The 19,458-nt window shown below is 33.4% G+C and overlaps 1 protein-coding gene and 1 pseudogene across 2 annotated transcripts; both read right to left on the reverse strand.

The window, feature by feature from the left end:
* Positions 1–970: 970 nt before the first annotated feature.
* On the reverse strand, positions 971–3,049 carry LOC108459544 (uncharacterized). 2 transcript variants are annotated; one of them, XM_017758928.2, is made up of 6 exons: positions 2,921–3,049; positions 2,764–2,850; positions 2,615–2,677; positions 2,398–2,499; positions 1,347–1,596; positions 971–1,252 (listed from the first exon to the last, which is right to left on the reverse strand). In XM_017758928.2, the coding sequence occupies exons 1-6, from the start codon at positions 2,996–2,998 to the stop codon at positions 1,137–1,139; spliced, it is 696 nt and encodes a 231-aa protein (XP_017614417.1). In that variant the 5' UTR covers positions 2,999–3,049; the 3' UTR covers positions 971–1,136. The 2 variants fall into 2 exon arrangements, with proteins under 2 accessions (XP_017614417.1, XP_052883139.1); XM_053027179.1 differs by lacking the exon at positions 2,764–2,850 and having other exon boundaries at positions 2,921–3,044.
* A 10,853-nt stretch (positions 3,050–13,902) lies between these two features.
* Positions 13,903–15,319, reverse strand: LOC108460070 (protein SRG1-like; annotated as a pseudogene).
* Between the last annotated feature and the right edge of the window lie 4,139 nt (positions 15,320–19,458).

Here is a 19,458-nt window from a genome sequence, read left to right on the forward strand (position 1 = left end):
TATTTAGTTTTCAATCTAGTGTGAAAACAACTCAATTATTTAGTTTTCAATCTAAGTTTGCACGAGATTATTAATCTAGTGAGTGTTAAAATTAATAATTACTTGTACAAAATTTTAAAATAGTGAATTATCTCTTTGAGCAAAACCCTATAAAAATAGAAAAATAAATTTCTTGCAACTATTGTTGTAAGTTTTTCACATATTAATAATATTTAAAGCTTACTTTGATATCAAATGTCACTATCCACAAAAATATATAATTTATTATCCACTTTGATAAACTTAAGATCACATATCAAAAATTAAAAAAAATTGTAGATAATTATATTTTCAAATATACATTCACTTAAATACCCTTCTTTTTAAAGCTAATAACAAAAGATCAGGGTTGAAACACTTGAAAACAAAATTATTAGACGAAAATCCTAGAGGATTTTGGTATCATAAAAAAATAATATAGGTCAATTAAGAGGAGGAATCTAGCATCATGTGGTAGTTAATACCTTATCCCCAATTAACCTTCCATATAACATGTTTCTTCTTAACATTTTATACCTACCTTATTCTTGGATCATAAACTATTCCAATCAATCAAATGTGGATATTTAATATTTTACATTTTTTTAGACCAATCCTAGAAGAGATTCAAACTCTATCCCTAGAAGGAAACATGCATTGCTTCTCCATTTCTAAATATGGATATAAATATCACATGAAAATACATTTACATTAATGCAAGTATTTCCCTCCTCAACATTTTTAAAATAAGTTTGACATCACCAAGTGAGATAAAACTTTCTTTTTTTTTTCATGAAACCAAGTAAAACCTAGTTGGAAAACAAAACTATATAAAAGCAAATGTTTTTCATGCTTTTCGATCCACATCCAATGGATATGCATGATTCTAGTGTGTGTGTGTGTATATATATCTTTTGTATTGATTTTCTTATAAGTACTATTAAGAAAGATGTTCTCAAGAGCATTTCTTATTCTGGGTTCGATATGTTTTTGGGATATGAGTATGGAGATATGATACTCCAAATACATTTAAAAAAATTAAACATACCCGAATTTGACATTCATATCCGGGAGGCCATTGGGGTAGCAAATAGTTGCGGACCTAAAGATTCTGAACCTTACTGTGACTTTAAATCTTGACAAATTAAATAAATCTCTCTGGATGAGGATCTTGTAGCCTTGGGCCTTAACCATGTTGATTTTTTAAAGAGTGGTTTACAAATCTGGCTCAATTCTGCAAACACCATAAACAAAAGTGTGAGAAATGCCATCTATGGATTATGAACACGAGTAGTTCCAAAGTCAGAGCAACATGGGTGAAATCTCACCTTTTGTATCCTCGCTCTCCAGAAGCTTAATGACGAGATGCCCTCTGGACAGCAATACACCCTTATCATATGGACTACAAGTGCATGACACTCCTTCATTTTGGAAATTATCATTTGACACGCTCATGGCTCTACCGACAGCTAAATCGAGTGCTCGCACACCTAACTCGAAGGACAAAGCCGCATCCCGAGTTGAAATTCCTGAAACCGAAGGACACATATCTGAAAGTATAACTGAGAACCCTTTTTTCTGCAAAACAAGACACATACATTTGTAAGAGGTTATAAAGAATTTTTTTTTTACCATATAGGCAAATAGAAGACTAAGTTTAACTTTGTGTAACATAATTGAAGAGCTATGTTATTCGGATTTGGGTGTAAGTGTATGATATAAGCACCTATCCAACACAAGTGGTATTCAATTTTTCCATGTCACTGAAAGATCATATCTGGATGAGCATGGACAAAAGTTTCCAGACATTTATTCTTCAAGCAAAATGAAGAGTGTGGTATTCAATTTTTCCATGTCACTGAAAGGTCATATCTGGATGAGCATGGACAAAGGTTCCAGACATTGATGCCTTTTAGAAACAAGAGGCCGACCTAACAGGGAAGCAAAGTTTGATACAAAAAATTACCCCCTAAAGCATCCATAAAATCTATTTATTACCAGATTGCATCTTTTTCGTTGGATAAATTTTTTTCTAACTGGTCTAAAGTGACCAAATTTGTTCTTTCCTTCATTCAAATCATCAAAGCCAGAAAAGATGCAAAGTTTGAATTGACATCAAATCTAGATTTCCATGCAATAAAGACAATTTAGGATGAAAAGAGTGAACAGGAAATTTGTAAAGAAAAATTACTAAATCAGCGCAATGACTCGAGAGATTCGAATCCCAATCAGCAATGACAACAGTTGGCAAACATCATTTAATCACTTGAATTGGCAATTGGCTAAACATTCAAATTCAAATAAAACCGAGAAAAAACTCCTTAAAAGAACATTACAAAATTCTAAGATTATGGACATAAAACTTGAACTACTTGCTACCTTAGGCGAGAGTTCCATAACTTGTGGCTTGGATAGTTTCATGACATCAGCGGAAATAGTTTGAACCCTTGCATCACAGTGAAGAGAAGGAACCTTTACCTTCTGTTCTGAAAATCCCAAATTTTATTGCCATAAATTACAATCATACTAAGAAAATCTTTCACTTACCAAAACAAAACATAAGAAATTATAGAGGCTTTCAAGCAGTGAATATTACCTTAACATCAATTCCCACAACAGCCCCACCATTCTTCAATGGACCCAAACTCTGACAAGCAACCTATAACACCATGAAAAATCCACATAAAAATCAACAGGGACTCAGAAAAATAAGAGAAGCAACTTTTTGAAGCAAAAGGAAAAAACCTGAAGCCAAGCACCGGGGGCACAACCAAGGTCAAGAACTGAACAACCTGGCTTTATTAACTTATATTGATTCTGTATTTGAAGCAACTGAAAACCAAGCAAGAACTTATTAAAAAGAAATGAAACTATTAAAAGAAAAAGTAATGAAATCCGAAACCTTGAAAGCTGAACGAGCAACATAGCCGAGACGTTGAGCTTCCCTGTAGAAAAAATCGGGTGCTCCACCTCCACTCATCGATACCAAATTTCTAAAACTCTCTTTGATGTAAAACCCTGCTCTGGGGTTTTTACTTTTTTTTTCAAAGGCCTCGAAGCTCCCATTTGTGCTTAAGCCTGTAATCGTGGGCCGTTTTGCGAAGTGGAATTTTGAAAATCGGACGACCCTTTATCTATCAATTCAGCATTTGCCGGTCAGACCCATGGGCTTAACTTGACTTGGTTTAGCCCTAGCTTGACCCCAACCTGATATATAACGTTGGATAAATATGTAAAGAAAGCAAGACGTGGAAGTTTGAAATTCTGTGAAACTGAATTCCGTTCAAGTGCTTAGCCTTTGATCAATTGTTTAATTATCTTAGAATGACAATAAAATTTAACAGTTGATACTGCTGCACTACCATGTTGCTCCACCTCTCTTTTCTTTTCCTTTTGGTTGTTTGTTTGGCATGTCAGCTGCATCGTATCAGTTTTGAACTTCTTATCCAAATTCATTCCTCAATGATACCCAATTCCAGTTCATCTTGGTACTTCAATTCTGCTAACACAAACCATAGGGTTATGAGCAGTGAGTGCAAAAACAATGGCGCTTCCAAACACAAATATCAACATTTAAATATACTCTAAAAATATAAATGAGAAGGAAAAACCCAGAAGCTAATTCACCAAACTCAGACTCAAATCGAATATGGAGACCAAACCCAGATTCTAACTCTCAATTCTAATCCCATCCATGGAGCTCAACTTCAAAATAAAAAAAAAATTTAGACCATTTCTCAACTTCAAAATTCTAACTCTCTGTATCGTTCCAATTTTATCGGATGTCCCCAAAGGGACAGCCCAAGCTGGCTGCTTGTTCTTAACTGATGTGGGATATCTAGTTGGTTCGCAACCAGATCATGAACTAGCCTACCTCATCCTGACTAAGTCCCAAGGTGTGGCCTGGGTCAGGCCTAGGCGTCGCTCAAATCAAAATCCATGGGCTATTGACGTGTCACAACTCCCTCAACTGGAAGAATGGGTCCGAGTCAGCCCAGCTGATCACTTAACCTGAACGAGGGAAAATTCATGGTTTCACTAGCATATTGGTAACCTGAAGGAGGGAAAATTCAAGGTTTCACTAGCATATTGGCTTAGATTATTATTTAAGTTTGAATTGCTGGTGTTGTTCATGTTTTATTACACTCTCATAAAACCTTAATAGAAGAAAAAAAGGAAGAAATTTTGGCAATAATTGTGTTGCGCGGAAGCGTGTGAAAGAGTAAAATTATTGTACTGAAAAATCACACCAAGTTCAATTCCCAGGAAAGAGAGGTAGATCACGAAGATCACTTAAATACCAAGTCTTTCCTAGCCAGAATATCCCTCTATCGTAATTTAATAGCACAATAAATCACTACAATCACATTCACAAAATATGCAAAACAAATAATAAAGAACACCGAATTTTAACGAGGTTCAAAAAATTTTGCCTACGTCCTCGGGCACTACCAAATATATTTCACTCCAAAATTACAAGTGAAATTTACAAATAGAGAGAGAATAATGCCTTGAGTAGAGAATGGCAATTATGGGATGAAGAAAGTAAGAAATGGTTAGGCCTATTTATAGTTGAGGTTCAAGGATCAACTTGTAATGTCCCTATACAATTAGGGACCAAAATTGCAATTATCCCATGCCAACTTTTAACCCAACTTGCCAACCAATATTACTTTCTACTTTCGGTGCCCACCCATTTGACTTTTCAAAGAATGGTGGGTTCAATAATCTCCACCTTGAAGATTTGATTAGGATAATCTTATCTTCACACAATTCTTCTCGCTTTTGACAACAATACTTGATAGTGCCTTCTTCAACTGTTAAACTTGCGGGATATTAATCAAGTTCAAACAATGTTTGAACTTGGTTCTTCATACCACCTTGGTCATCATATCTGCGGGATTATCTGCGGTCTTGATCTTCGAAGACAAATTTTCCCTCTTCAATAATTTCCCGCACAAAATGGAATAAATGACGTCGATATGTTTTGTGCGTGCATGATAGACTTGATTCTTTGCTAAATGAATAGCGGTTTGACTATCACAATACACGTTAATATGCTCTGAACCAACCCCAAGGTTTTAGCCATACCTTGTAACCAAATAGCCTCCTTACTGACCTCATTACTGCCATGTACTAAACCACGTGGTTGACAATGCAATCTGTAGATCTGTAGTGTAGACTTCCAACTTATTGGTCCTCCGCAAGTGTAAACACATAACCGGTGGTTGATCTTCACTTGTCCAAATCACCGCATAGTCGAATCAACGTACCCAATAACACCTTTACCAAGTGTATTATCCTGCTTGAACAGTAATCCAACATCCACGGTCTTCGAATATACCGTAGAATCCATTTCTGACTTGCCAATGTCCTTTTCGAGATTATGCATATACCGCTCACTATACTAACGCACTGTGAAATGTCGGGTCTTGTACACACCATTGCATACATCAAACTACCATTGCATTAGAATACGGAACTTGCAACATGTATTCTCGTTCGTATTCGTCGAAGGAGATAGTTGTGCGAAAGCTTGAAATGAGAAGCCAACGGGTACTTACAGGTTTTGTCCGCTCGTTCATGCCAAAAGCTGTAGTACCTTTTTCAAATCGCTTCGAGACAAGCTAACTCTATTATGAGCTCTATCTCTCCATATTTCCATGCCGAGAATCTTTTAGCTTCTCCTAGATCTTTCATCTCAAACTCGAGATTGAGTTGAGTCTTCAATCTTTCAATCTCAACTTTGCTCTTAGATGCTATTAGCATATCATCAACATATAAGAGCAAGTATATGAAAGTTTCTTCTTGTAGCTTCTGAAAATACACGTAATGATCAAATTTACTTCTTGTGTACCTTTGCCCTTTCATGAACTGATCAAATCGCTTGTACCACTGCCTCGGAGATTGCTTCAATCCATAAAGCGACTTTGTCGGTTTGCAAACCCAATTTTCTTTTCAAGAACCTTGAATCCATCATGCGAGTCATATAGATTTCCTCTTCCAAATCACCGTGTAAAAACGCGGTCTTCACATCAAGCTGAACTAGTTCAAGATCATATTGCGCAACCAAGGCTAGCAAAATCTGAATAGACGAATGCTTCACAACTGGAGAAAACACTTCATTGTAATCTATTCCTTCTTTCTGAGCGTAACCCTTTGCTACCAATCTAGCCTTGTATCGAATTTCAATTTTATCAGGAAATCCTTCCTTCTTTGCATATACCCATTTGCATCCAATTGCCTTCTTTCCCTTGGGTAGTGTTACCAACTCCCAGGTCTTATTTTTATGAAGAGACTGCATTTCTTCATTCATTGCTTGCTTCCACTTTACACCATCGGGGTTACTTATCATACGTGTAAGTAGAAGGAACATCATCATCTGCAATTGGAAGTGCATAGGCCACTATATCATCAAAGCGAGCAGGCTTACGAATCTCTCTTCTTGGCCTTCTATATGCAATTGAATCTTGTTGCTGTAGAGGTTCTTGGGTAGGAACCTCTTCATCATTTGTCCCTCCAATATTAGCTGGATCATCGTTAACCTTTTCAAGCTCCACCTGCTGCAAAGTACTCTGGTTTTGTCATCCTTTTGTGAATCCTTGTACTTCAACATGGTTGATTCATCAAAAGTCACATCTCATGAAAACAATTTTCCTTGTATTAGGACACCAGAGACGGTATCCTTTTACTCCATCAGTTATACCCAAGAATAATGCTTTCTTTGCTCTTGGGTCTAACTTAGATTCTTTTACATGATAATATGCAGTGGAACCAAATACATGTAAAGAATCATAATCGATGTGATTTACAGTCCACATCTCCATAGGAGTTTTTCCATTTATTGCAGCTGATGGCAAACGGTTAATTAGATGGCACGCATATGTAACTGCCTCAGCCCAAAATTCTTTGTCCAATCCAGCATTGGACAACATACATCGAACTTTCTCCAGTATAGTTCGATTCATGCGTTCTGCCACCCCATTCTGCTGTGGTGTATCCCGAACAGTGAAGTGTCGCACAATGCCCTCATCTTGGCATACTTGTAGAAATGGATCGTTTTTGTACTCAGTACCATTATCTGATCGAAGTCGTTTGACCTTTCGACCAGTCTGAGTCTCCACCATCTTCTTCCATTTCAGAAATGCATCCAAAACTTCACTTTTTCTTTTCATTAGATACACCCATACTTTTCTTGAATAATCATCAACAAAAGTAACAAAATAGTGCATACCTCCCAAAGAAGCTACTTTGGTAGGTCCCCACACATCACTGTGAACGTAGTCCAGAATTCCTTTCGTATTGTGAATTGCTGGACCAAATTTTACCCTCTTCTGCTTGCCCAGAACACAATGTTCACAGAATTCCATTTTGCAAGAATTTGCACCTTTCAACAAGCCTTGCTTCGCCCATGTCTGCAAAGCTTTTTCACCAGCATGTCCCAATCGCATATGCCATAATCTGGTAGCTTCTGAATCTACATTTTTTGTAGAAATTGTTGATGTTGATCCAATAACTGTACTTCCATTTAAAAAGTACAAGTTATTTCTTCTTGTGCCTTTCATCACCGTCAATTGCCCAGCTACTACTTTTAGTAATCCATCTCTCAAAGTGATTGTGAGCCCTTTAGATTCTAGGGCCCCTAATGAGATGAGATTTTTCTTCAGGCTAGGTACGTAGCGAACATCTGTCAAGACTTGGATTGAGCCGTCGTGATTCTTCAATTGGACTGTACCCACTCCCATTGTCTTACAAGCACTATCATTGCCCATAAGAACAATTCCACCTTCTAGCTCTTTAAGACTAGAAAACCAGTCCTTATTAGGACACATATGGTAAGTACATCCTGAATCCAAAATCCACTCATCCGTTTGACATGCCATTGCCATGCCAACCAAGCTAAAGTCTGACTCCTCATCATGCTCCGTTACACATGCATTAGAAATAGCCTTGCCCTTTTGTAGCTTAGGACAATTCTTTTTCCAATGCCCTTTTTCACAGCAAAAGGCACATTCATATTTGGCGGGTCTCCCTTTGGACTTTCCCCTTCTACCAGATTTGCTTGTGTGAACGACCTCTTCTTGTTAAGACTTCTGCGGTTGTATCTCGTGATCTCTTTTATCTTTCTTTCGAGTCTCAGATCTATACAACGACTACTGATCGCATCAAATGTGATCGTGTCCTTCCCATGAAGCAATGTGGTGGTAAGATGATCATATTCATCGGAAGGAATTCAACAACAATAATGCCTTGTCTTCATCTTCAAATTTCTCATCCAAATTTAGCAAGTCTGCTAAAATTTTATTGAATGAGTTCACATGGTCATTCATCGACATACCGGTGCATATGTGAATCGATAAAGTTTCTTTTTCATATAAAGCCTATTTTCAAGACTTTTCGTTAGAAACTTTTCTTCCAGTGTATCCCATAACTTCTTCTTGATGTCTCCTCATGACAGTATACGCTCTTTGGCCAAACATAGGCGGATTGTACCACACGCTGTCTATTGATCTTGGCCCTCCTTGTCATCCATCTTGTCGGGTTTTTCTTCAAGGGCTATATCTAGCTCTTGCGACATAAGACATCCAGGATCTCACATTGCCACATACCAAAATTATTGGTACCATCAAATTTCTCTACTTCAAATTTTGCATTTGTCACGATAGTCCTTGCGATGACGATCTTTGCTGCCATTTTCTCCTCAATCCCAACTCATCGTATCGTGAAGCATCAGTATTCAGTAAATAGTGCCGTATACGTGAATAGTCTCAGATATCGTGAATAGTGTTGTATCGTGAATAGTACCGTAAGCGGTCGTATTCCCCAAGTACGAATCTGGCTCGATACCAATTGTTGCGCGGAAGCGTGTGAAAGAGTAAAATTATTATACTGAAAAATCACACCAAGTTCAATTCCGGAAGAGAGGTAGATCACGAAGATCACTTAAATACCAAGTCTTTCCTAGCCAGAATATCCCTCTATCGTAATTTAATAGCACAATAAATCACTACAATCACATTCACAAAATATGCAAAACAAATAATAAGGAACACCAGAATTTTAACGAGGTTTAGCAAATTTTGCCTACGTCCTCGGGCACTACCAAATATATTTCACTCCAAAAATTACAAGTGAAATTTACAAATAGAGAGAGAGAATAATGCCTTGAGTAGAGAATGGCAATTATGGGATGAAGAAAGTAAGAAATGGTTAGGCCTATTTATAGTTAAGGTTCAAGGATCAACTTGCAATGTCCCTATACAATTAGGGACCAAAATTGCAATTATCCCATGCCAACTTTTAACCCAACTTGCCAACCAATATTACTTTCTACTTTCGGTGCCCACCCCATTTGACTTTTCAAAGAATGGTGGGTTCCAATAAATTGGATGATTCCCAACAATCCAGTTAAATGGTAAAGACAATTTAGGACGACTACTTTTATCGAAGTCACAAATGAAAGAGCCTGGAGATCTATTTTAAATGGTTGGGAACAACCTTTTACTAAAGAATCAGGTGTCAAGATCCCAAAACCTGAAGTGCAATGGACTACAGAAGAAAAGAGGCTTGAAAGTGCTAATTTGAAAGCTTTCAATGCAATCTTTTGTGATGTAGATGGATAAGAGTTCAAACGAATCTTTAAATGCAAGATTGCAGAGAAAGCCTGGGGTGTGTCCTTCAAACTGCTCATGAAGGTACAAGCATAGTAAAACAATCAAAACTGTAGATGCTCACTACTAAATTTGAGAAGCTAAGAATGTAGAAGAATGAAACAGTTGGGGAATTCTATGCCAAACTCTATGACTTATACAACCCGGCTTTTGCCCTTGGAGATGAATACATAAACTTTAAACTGGGCAGAAAGTTCCTTCGATCATTGCTTGAAAGGTTTAGTATCAAGGCAACTACCATTGAAGAAACCAAGGACATTGGTACAATGTGCATTGATGAGTTGATTAGATCCCTTCAAACCTTTGAGATCAACCTAGATGAAGCAAAGAGAAATAAAAGAAAAGGAGAAAAGAGCATTGCATTACAATTTATTGAAACAATGCCCACTAAGCATGGCACTGCTATAGAAGTGATGCAAGAACAAATTACCTTAGAATCCTCAACAACGAAAACCCAAAGGAGTTGTCATCAATGAGGAAGCTGCTACAGATAAGAAGGGAATTCAATGCCATGAATGTCATGGCTATGGACATATACAACAAAACTATCAATTTGCGACGAATTTCCTATGTGATGTTCAAAATAACATCACAAAAAATACTAAAAACGTGATGAAAACAAAAAATCATCGCATTTAATAGTTGATGGTATATCTTATATGACAATTTGAAAAATGTCATAAGTTTATGTCACTAATTGTTTGGCACCAAAATTTATCTTTAATAGGTAATGTTTTGTGACGTCTCAACCAAAATGATAACGATTATGAATCTTCATCAATGTAAAATGAATTATATATATTTTTTTATTTTAAAGAATTTTTTTATCTCTATGTCTATATTATTAATTAATAGCCTTTATTCGAGACAATTTGATTGTCATCTTTATTATACATAAAATGTGACGTTTCATTTTGTCACCAAAAATAAGTTTAATATGACAAAGATTGTTCTTGTCACTCTTTGTTATTATTATTTTTTTTTATAATGGATATGGCGATTTTATTAACCTTATAGGATCATGTCATTTAATGTTTGGAACCGAGAGTTACGACATGAAAAATTTATGGGATGGTTTTCCTTTTACACTTTGTTTGTCAATATTAAAAAGTTTATTAGTGATGAATATTCAATTTCTAGTTTTATGAAGAAATTTATTAAAAAATAAAAAAAATGAAAAGAGTTTATTTTTGTTATTTCTATATTTTTAAGGGTTATTTAAATTTAAATTTAATTTTAAAAGGAATAGACCTAATATGTAAATAAATCAAAAGTTTAAAAGCATTTAATTGGGTGTTGTCGGTGGTCATGGCGCCATCCCTTTTTTCATCCAATCTAAAAAAAGTAATTGCTTCATCAAATTTTTGAACATTTTATATAATCACACTTCAGTTCAGTGTTGACAATGGCAACAATAAACCCTAATTTTTTTTTTATTATAAAATCAGCCAATGATTGGCTCATTATGAAAGGTGGTGCCGCTAATGGAAACAATGGCACTGAGGTTCACTATTCAAAACGAGTCATTTTCATATATGATTTTGCAAGCGGGTCATTTTCGTAAATAATTAATTTATTTGGTTTATTTTTGGAAAAAAAAGCCCCCTAAGGCTACAATTGATGATGTCTCATACTTAGATAGTGGAAGTTCTCGCGACATGATTGGTAATGCAAATTGCTGATCAAATTTTGAAGAAAACAGTGCTGGTTGTGTGAAATTTGGAAATGGTAAGAAAGTCAAAATTCTTGACAAAAGAATTCTAAATGCTCCTAGTCAACCTAAGTTGAATAATGTATTTGTTGTTGATGGATGGAAGGCTAATCTAATCAATATTAGTAAGATATGTGATCAGGTTATGCTTGTCAATTTCATCAAGGATAAATGTTGTGTCATTTTAATGTAAGGAGACAGTATCGTGGAAGGAGCAAGGAACCTTGAAAACTGTTATATGATCATTTAACCTTCTCGATGCAATAAAGTTGGGATCATTGAGCTAAAATTGTGGCATGAGAAGCTCGACCACATTCACTATAAGGGCATGAAATGTCAGGCTAGATACGAAGCTGTAAGAGGGATGCCCAAGTTAAGGGGAGTCATGTTTAATGAATATATATTTATTTTTTAAATTAGATTAATATAATTGTTTGTTGATGCAATATATTAATGTAAAATGGTGTCAATTCGATAATGTTATTAGTGATTTGTGAAAATTGAATTAAATTAAAATTTCATATATAAAATTACATAAAATTAAAGTTCATGCATAACATTGCACATTAAACCAAAGCTTATATATAATATTTTTTTTTCAAACATATCCAATTTTAAGATTCTTGTGAGTCGTAATTCAAACCCTAAACCCTAAATGAGTGAAATGCTTGGAACCAGGGTTAATGTAAATTTGTATTGTTGCTGGTGCTTTTGTTTGAAAAGGCTATAAAACTTTGATTTCTGTTTTGAGTCTTTAATTTCAAAGAAAGCATAAATTGAGAATGAGATTCATTGAATCGGATTTGGATTTCAACTTCGACTCAAATCACCATTCAACATGGTTGAAGCCCACAATCACCATTAGCTAACTCCTTCACCCATCAACTATTAAACTCAAATATGTGTTAAACACTTTCAAATATGATTACCCAAAAGAGTTTAGGTTAGAAATGTGTTAAACTTTTTACTTTTTATTCAATCAATTATTTGTATAATATGGAACCCAAAAAGTTACAAATAGAGCAATAGTTCAATCGGTTTATTTCTTTTAGTGCATAAAGTCTCTAAATTTAGTATTTTTTCTTTAATTTCATCTTTGAATTTTTCTTTTATCTCTATTAATTTTAGAAATTGACAACATTTTTCTTTTCAATTTAGTCTTTAAACATAAGTTCGGTAAGATTGTACCACAGTATCACTTAAAATTTAAAAATATTATATAAAATCTAAAAAATATTAAAATAAACTTTTTATTTTTCAAGTTTAAAATTCAGGTAATAATATGATAAAATAAAACTAAAAATATTAAATTCAAAAATCAAACTAAAAATTTATTGAATTCCAAAACTAACGTTAACCATAATATACTTACCAATGATATTCAAAATTAAACTGACCAAAAATAATTATAATAATAAACATTTTTTTACTTTTCAATGTATTTTTCAAAATGAGTCCAATAATTAATCATATGTATTTTGTAAATTTATAAGATAAATGTTGACCACAAATTTTGAAATATTATTTTATTTTTAATTTAGTAGCATCAATTTAATTAAAGAAAAATAATAATTACGTTGTATTTGGTTGGCATGAATAGCCAATTGATTCAGCCTTAATTCCAAGGAGTACAGTAATTCGAATGTTTGCTATTCCATGGAATAACCTATTACAGGCAGCCTGGGAATAGGGCCTGAATGGCCATTTTGGGCTCCCCTCTCAGAATTTCTATTTCATGCCATAACGAATAACCTCCCCAAGAAAATCCCTGCAATACCCATGCTACCAACTGTCACCAAATTCAATCAAAACATAAACCTATAAAAAAAATATAAAATCTGCAAATCATTAGTATGAATCAGAAGAAGAGAGAGGTTTTATGGTTATGCATGTTAAAGGGGTTTGGATGCTTGAAAAATTGCATATGAGAAAGAGGTGAGGAGGAAGAAAGAACACATCAATAACCAAAGTAATCGGAGCGATTCCAACAACAAAAAGAAAGGGGATTTTGTTGACTTCTTTTTGTAGATTTGTGTTTTTGTGGTGATTTTTAGAGAAAAGTAATTAGAAAAATTGAAAGAGGAGATTGAGATGAAGCAAGAGCCAAAATTTTAGCGCTTTCTAGGTGAGGCCACGGTAGCCAACGGGACAGCAAGCAAAAGCTCGTTGGAAATTAGAAATATAGGTGTTCTTGTATTTGGGGGGATTTTTAGCAGAGAAAAATGATTTAGAAGTGAGAGGCGAGAGTATCTCGAAAGAGAAAAATATTTAGGATATTAAACTTTTATTTAAAAAAATTAGGACACTAAACCTTAACTTCCAGAAATATTTTTTTATTAAATTATAATAAAAATATTAAAATATTCAATCCATTTAAACTAATCAAATTATTGTAATGCCTATTCAATTTCATTACATTCTTATAATTTCATTATTATAGAATAATTATTTCATTACAATCTTATTTTATTCCTGTGAACAAAACGTATTATATATTATGAATTATTTGTCATGTAATTTCGTAAATTGGGTACTGTGAGCTTTTCGTTCCATTTTCCTGGAAAACATTTCTCTAACATAGTCAACATACTTGATGTTTCTATACAATTTGGGGTGATTCTGGTCATCTATCATTGTTTCAACTGGACCAATTTCTTGCTCATCATCTGGAAACATGAATGTTGCAATTGATATTCTTGGTTTCTTCTCATTTATTATGGCTCTATGTTCAATGCTTTTGTACATTCCATTGCTTTGAATCTGTACCCCAAAGAATAAAAAATCAACATAAGTATGGAGTTTAAAATCAAACTCATATGATATATATATATATATATTACCTCAGTGGCATCACCAATGTTGACGACAAGTGAATTTGGGATAGGTTTAACAGGGACCCAAGCTTCATTGTGCTTAATTTGGAGGCCAGGGACATCATCATCTTGCAACAACAAAGTGAAGCTTGTGCCATCTGAGTGAGGGCTACACCCGAGAACAAGATCAGGCCTTGAACAAATAGGGTAGTAATTCATTCTTATGCCTTGTTTAAGCTCTCCCCCTTGTAACCTTTTTAACCCATCTCTTTTCAATCCCATTAATACTGAAAAGTTGGCTTGGAGTTCCTCGGCTATCTTTTGCATTTCTCTCGAGTACTCTTCCGATGCTTCTCTGTCAAAATACAGTCCATACAAACATCAATACAACTCGAAAATCGAAATATATAATGCTTTTAAATGATTCGGAGAAAAGATAACATAAACTTGGAGGGTACATACTTGAAACCTAGTAAAGAGAGGGGCCAGAACTTGAAGTTTCTATTTTGAGAAGGGAGAGTGAATAAATAAATCATGTCAGACCGATCAAGCTTTTGGTGCTCAGAGACCACAAAGTTTTGACCATATCCTTCTGTTTCATTTTCTGCCATTGCATATTTCTTTTTCTCTTGGAATGGCAGCTCAAAGAAAGCTGCTACCGCTGCTTTTATCTTCTCCAGGATCTGCTCTTTCACCCCATGATTTATTACCTGCGTTTAATATTACTTCATTACACTCAGCCACAATAATGATTGAACCGATTTTCAATTTTTCTGAATTGAACTCCAAGTAAAATACATGTTTGGGGGGGAGGGGATATGGGATTTACGTGGAAAAAGCCCCAGTCCTTGCAAGCAAGGTGTAGTTTCTGGACTTCATCTTCATCACCTTTGGCTAGAAATGAGAAATCTATGACGGAAATTTCAAGAGAATCAGCCACATACTCGGAAATAATTGGCCCTTCCTTATTTTCATGAATGTATCTTTGGGGGAACTGACTGAGAATCGCTTCTTACAATCTCCTGAATGCTTGGAACTGGCAAAGATTTACCCCACCCCGATTTTCCAACTTCATAAGATCCTCCATTTTCAACTCTCACTTCCATTTTTCCTTTGTAGTTTCTCAGGTACTTCTTTGTGAACAACAAATCGACACGAAAAGGTTACTAAGATTTTATGGACCCTTGGATGCTGTATGATAGGATACGTTGTTTATATAACCTGAAAAGTTGAAGATTATTGGGTTTATTTTATTTTATTTTACAATCGTCGACGGTGGTTATTCATTGTTGAATGTTTTATTTTATTGTCTTTTTAGTGATGAGCCTTTTTTGAGCTAAGTTTAGAAGACAAACTAAACGTCTAGAAACCCTTTAAGAAAAAGTAATTAAAATGTTTTTTTTTTCCACTCAATTAAGTAATTAAAATTTAAAAAAGAAAACAAATAACTATTTTTATTTTAATTGGGTATTTAAACTTTTAAAATGTATAAATTAAGCTTTTTTCACTTAATTGTGTACTTGAACTATCAAAATACATTAATAACACTTTGATAGTTAATTTTAATAATTGACCGTTAAAGTTAATTGTTCTTTATTTTTCCGGTTAAAGTCATTACGTGTCACAACCACGACGTGACATGTGAAAAAATAAAAATAAAAATCAATTAAAGTTATAAAATTTATAAAAATTAGTAAAATATAAATATATTAAAAATTAGAAAAAATTATAAAAGTTGTAAAAATTATAAAAATTTGTAAAATTTTATAAAAATAGTAAAATATAGAAAAAATAAAATTTTATAAAGTCGTAAGAAAATTAAAAAATGTAAAGAAATATAAAATTAAGTAAAAAATATTATTAAAATCATCGTACCAAAAGAAATATTTTATAATTTTTCTATCATTTTATTTTTTATAATTTTTCGCCACAGTCATGCTATGTTGAGACACATGATGGCTTTGATTGAAAAAATTGGGGGTCGTTAATTTTAATGGTCAACAGTTAAAGGCCTTTTGATGCATTTTATAATTTTTATAAAATTTTATTTTTTATGATTTCTATATTTCTTTTTCTAATTTTTAATAAAATTCCATTTTGAAATATTTTTATTAAAATTTAATAATTTTATATCTTTTATTGATTGTTATTTTTTTTATAATTTTTGCCACATGTCCGTAATAGCCCAAATTTGACCGGGCCCTTAACTAAATAAATAGAACGAAACAAAAAATAAATGATTATTTATTTTAAAAGTCCATTAAAAAATAAACAATTCATGTTACAAAGCCCAAATAGTGGGCCCAAAATCAAACATCTCAGACCCATTTACCCGGATACCACCTAATAGGCCTAAAGCTACCCAGTGGACCCACTTACAACCTTAACCCAAATACACTCGAAGCCCAGACCTAAACTAGACCCAAACAACAGAGGCCCAAAAACCTAAAATTATCAGCTAGGGTTTTCAACCCTAGCTCTTTCAGCGTCATAGCAGTTACGGAAGATTCGGGAGCGTCATCAGCTCCCCAATCGAGGCCATCAACGCTGTGACTTTGCCTTCGAAATCAGTGTGCGAATCTACACCAACCCTCGTCACCACCAGATTTCTCGCAAGTACCTGCAAAAGAAAAGGAAACACAGTAGATATGGAAAAACAAAAAAGGGAAACTAAAATAAAAGATTTTCAGCAGATCACAATCAAAGATACGGTGGATACAGTGGGCAAGAAATGGAAAGAAATCGAAGATTTCTTTCCCAGTTTATGTAACAAAACGGTGGCTATAAAAGCCTAAATAAAATGATGTAAGGACTTACGTTCGAAAAAAGAATACACACAGAGAGAATCAATAAAAATTTAGAGATTCAGTAAAAGAATTTGTTCTCGTACACATATACAGAGCAAGCATCTCAATCGATTGAATACACAAAGGTGAAATTTTTTAGATATATGTACATATTTACTGTAAATAATGAAAAGAGAAAGCAATACCTTTAATCGGTGTTGAAAGGCGAGGTTTTTAAACCTCCGACCACGCATCTTGGAGGAGAAGGCGAGGCGCGTGGTAGCGTATAGACCCTAGATGGAGGTCCGGTGACCCTCCGAATACCCCTCCCCAACTCTCTTTCAGAGAATTTTTTTTCTTTTTTTTTTCTCAGAACCGATTCAAAATGATTTAAAACTAATAGTTTGGCTTATATAGCCACAACAGAACGACGCCGTTTCGGCTTAATTCAATAAGCTTAAAACGACGTCGTATTAAGGCTAGGATCCGAGCATTGACCCGATTACTCGGGGAGGATCCGCGTGGTTTTTTAGAATTGGGTTAATTACCCAATCGGTCCTTCCACCTCTTTTAATTTATAATTACGTTTTATTCTATTTTAATTTAGCCCTAATATTTTACAATTGTTTTAATTTAGTCCCAACGGTTATTAAATCACATTCTGGGAAACGGGGCCGTTTTGGGAATAGGGCAATTTGCCCAATGAGTCCCTTTTGTTTTACGCGCGTTTTAATTGGGACCTAAATTCAGTTTTATTTCTTTTGAATTCGCCTAGTAATTTTGCTGAACTTTAAATTTAGCCCTATATATTTATTATATATATATATATATATATATTTCATATATTGTTTTTTGTTTTTATTTTTAACCTTGCTTTTATATTATATATTGTAAGATTATTTTATCATATATATTAATATTATTTGTAGAAGCCCAAATTGCCCGGGCTCGATTTCATCAAAACCCAACCAAACCTCTAAACCTACTAAAACCCTTAACTCATGACCCATTTATATCTACCCAAACCCATTACAAAACCTAAACATTAAACCCAATTCAAAAACCCATTAAGCCCCCAAAAAAACCTAACCCCCAAAAAAAAGAAGAAAAATAAAAACCTAACAAAAAATAAAAATAAAAAAAACCTAGCCACCTAACCACTTTCCCACTTGCCCCATTTTTCCTCCCATTGTCTACCACCACCACCTACAAAATAGAAAAAAAAAATAGAAAATCATGTAAAAGATGGCTATAAAAAGCCATTCAAAAATCATGTAAAAAGAGGAGGAATTTTGATTAATACAAAGAATTTATCTTCAAAAAATACCTAAAGGTGATTTTATCTTCTTTATTATTTTACTCTTATTTTTATTTTTATTTTTTTCTTTTTTCGAATCTATTAATCTATATATATACATCATAATAAAAAATATAATAAATATATATATACAAAACAAATATAAAAAATTACATTTTTCGCCACCATGCGTATGGGGGCGGCGCTTGACGACAGACGGACGACCGACAGTCGACCATTGACCGCCCTTGGCGATTCCCTTCCCCTCCCTCTCTCTTCCCTCTCTCTTCTTTTTCATTTATTTTTCAGTATTTATCTTAGATTTCATATTATTTTGCTATTTAATTTAGCTTTAAATATTAACCATGTTATATATGTAATATTGTTATCACTATTATTTTTATATATTGTTATTATTATATTATATTTAGCTATATATATATTTTCTTTATGTTCCGTTTCTTACTATTGTATGCATATATATCTATTATTATATTTATTGTTAGCATTAGTACTTTTACTTAATGTGTATGTAGATATACATGTACATATTAATAGTTTTTATCATATGTGTATATTGTATATATTATATTTATATTATATATATTCTTAATGTTATTAGTTGTATACTTCTTGTATATTTCCATGTATATATTTTATATTGTCTCATGTACATACTCAAATACTATTATATATATACATATTTTTAATACCATATCATGTATATATTATTATATTTATTTTATCCCTATTATATTTATTATTAATATTAGTACACATATTTTATTATAGGAGTATATATATTCTTTTCTTTATATAGTATTATTTTCATATATCGTTATATTTATTATTATATTTATCATTTTTCTCTAATGTTGCTTACTATTTTGTTTTAAATTATTATGTATTATTTGGTATATATCGTCTTTTATTATTACTCTTATTATCATTATTAGTACATGTCCATTATATATGTAGATATTTTAATACATATAAGTACATATTCATGTAGTGTCGTTAGCATATATATATAAAATATATTTTTCTGTTATTAATATTTCTAATATATGTTGTATTTTTCATTTTGGTATGTCATGTATATATATATATGTATATGTATGTTTTATGTATATATTGTTATTTTCTATTGTCATTATGAATA

The sequence above is a fragment of the Gossypium arboreum genome, chromosome 4, assembly GCF_025698485.1.
Source record: "Gossypium arboreum isolate Shixiya-1 chromosome 4, ASM2569848v2, whole genome shotgun sequence".
In the NCBI taxonomy this organism is placed as follows: Eukaryota; Viridiplantae; Streptophyta; class Magnoliopsida; order Malvales; family Malvaceae; genus Gossypium; species Gossypium arboreum.

What these genes read in the sequence shown, in the direction of transcription:
- LOC108459544 (XM_017758928.2), bottom strand. Translation starts at nt 2,998, where the DNA reads ATGAGTGGAGGTGGAGCACCCGATTTTTTCTACAGGGAAGCTCAACGT. An exon ending in TTGCTCGTTCAGCTTTCAAG is followed by an intron (nt 2,851 to 2,920) that starts GTTTCGGATTTC and finishes CTTGGTTTTCAG; the next exon opens with TTGCTTCAAATACAGAATCA. An exon ending in CCCCCGGTGCTTGGCTTCAG is followed by an intron (nt 2,678 to 2,763) that starts GTTTTTTCCTTT and finishes ATGGTGTTATAG; the next exon opens with GTTGCTTGTCAGAGTTTGGG.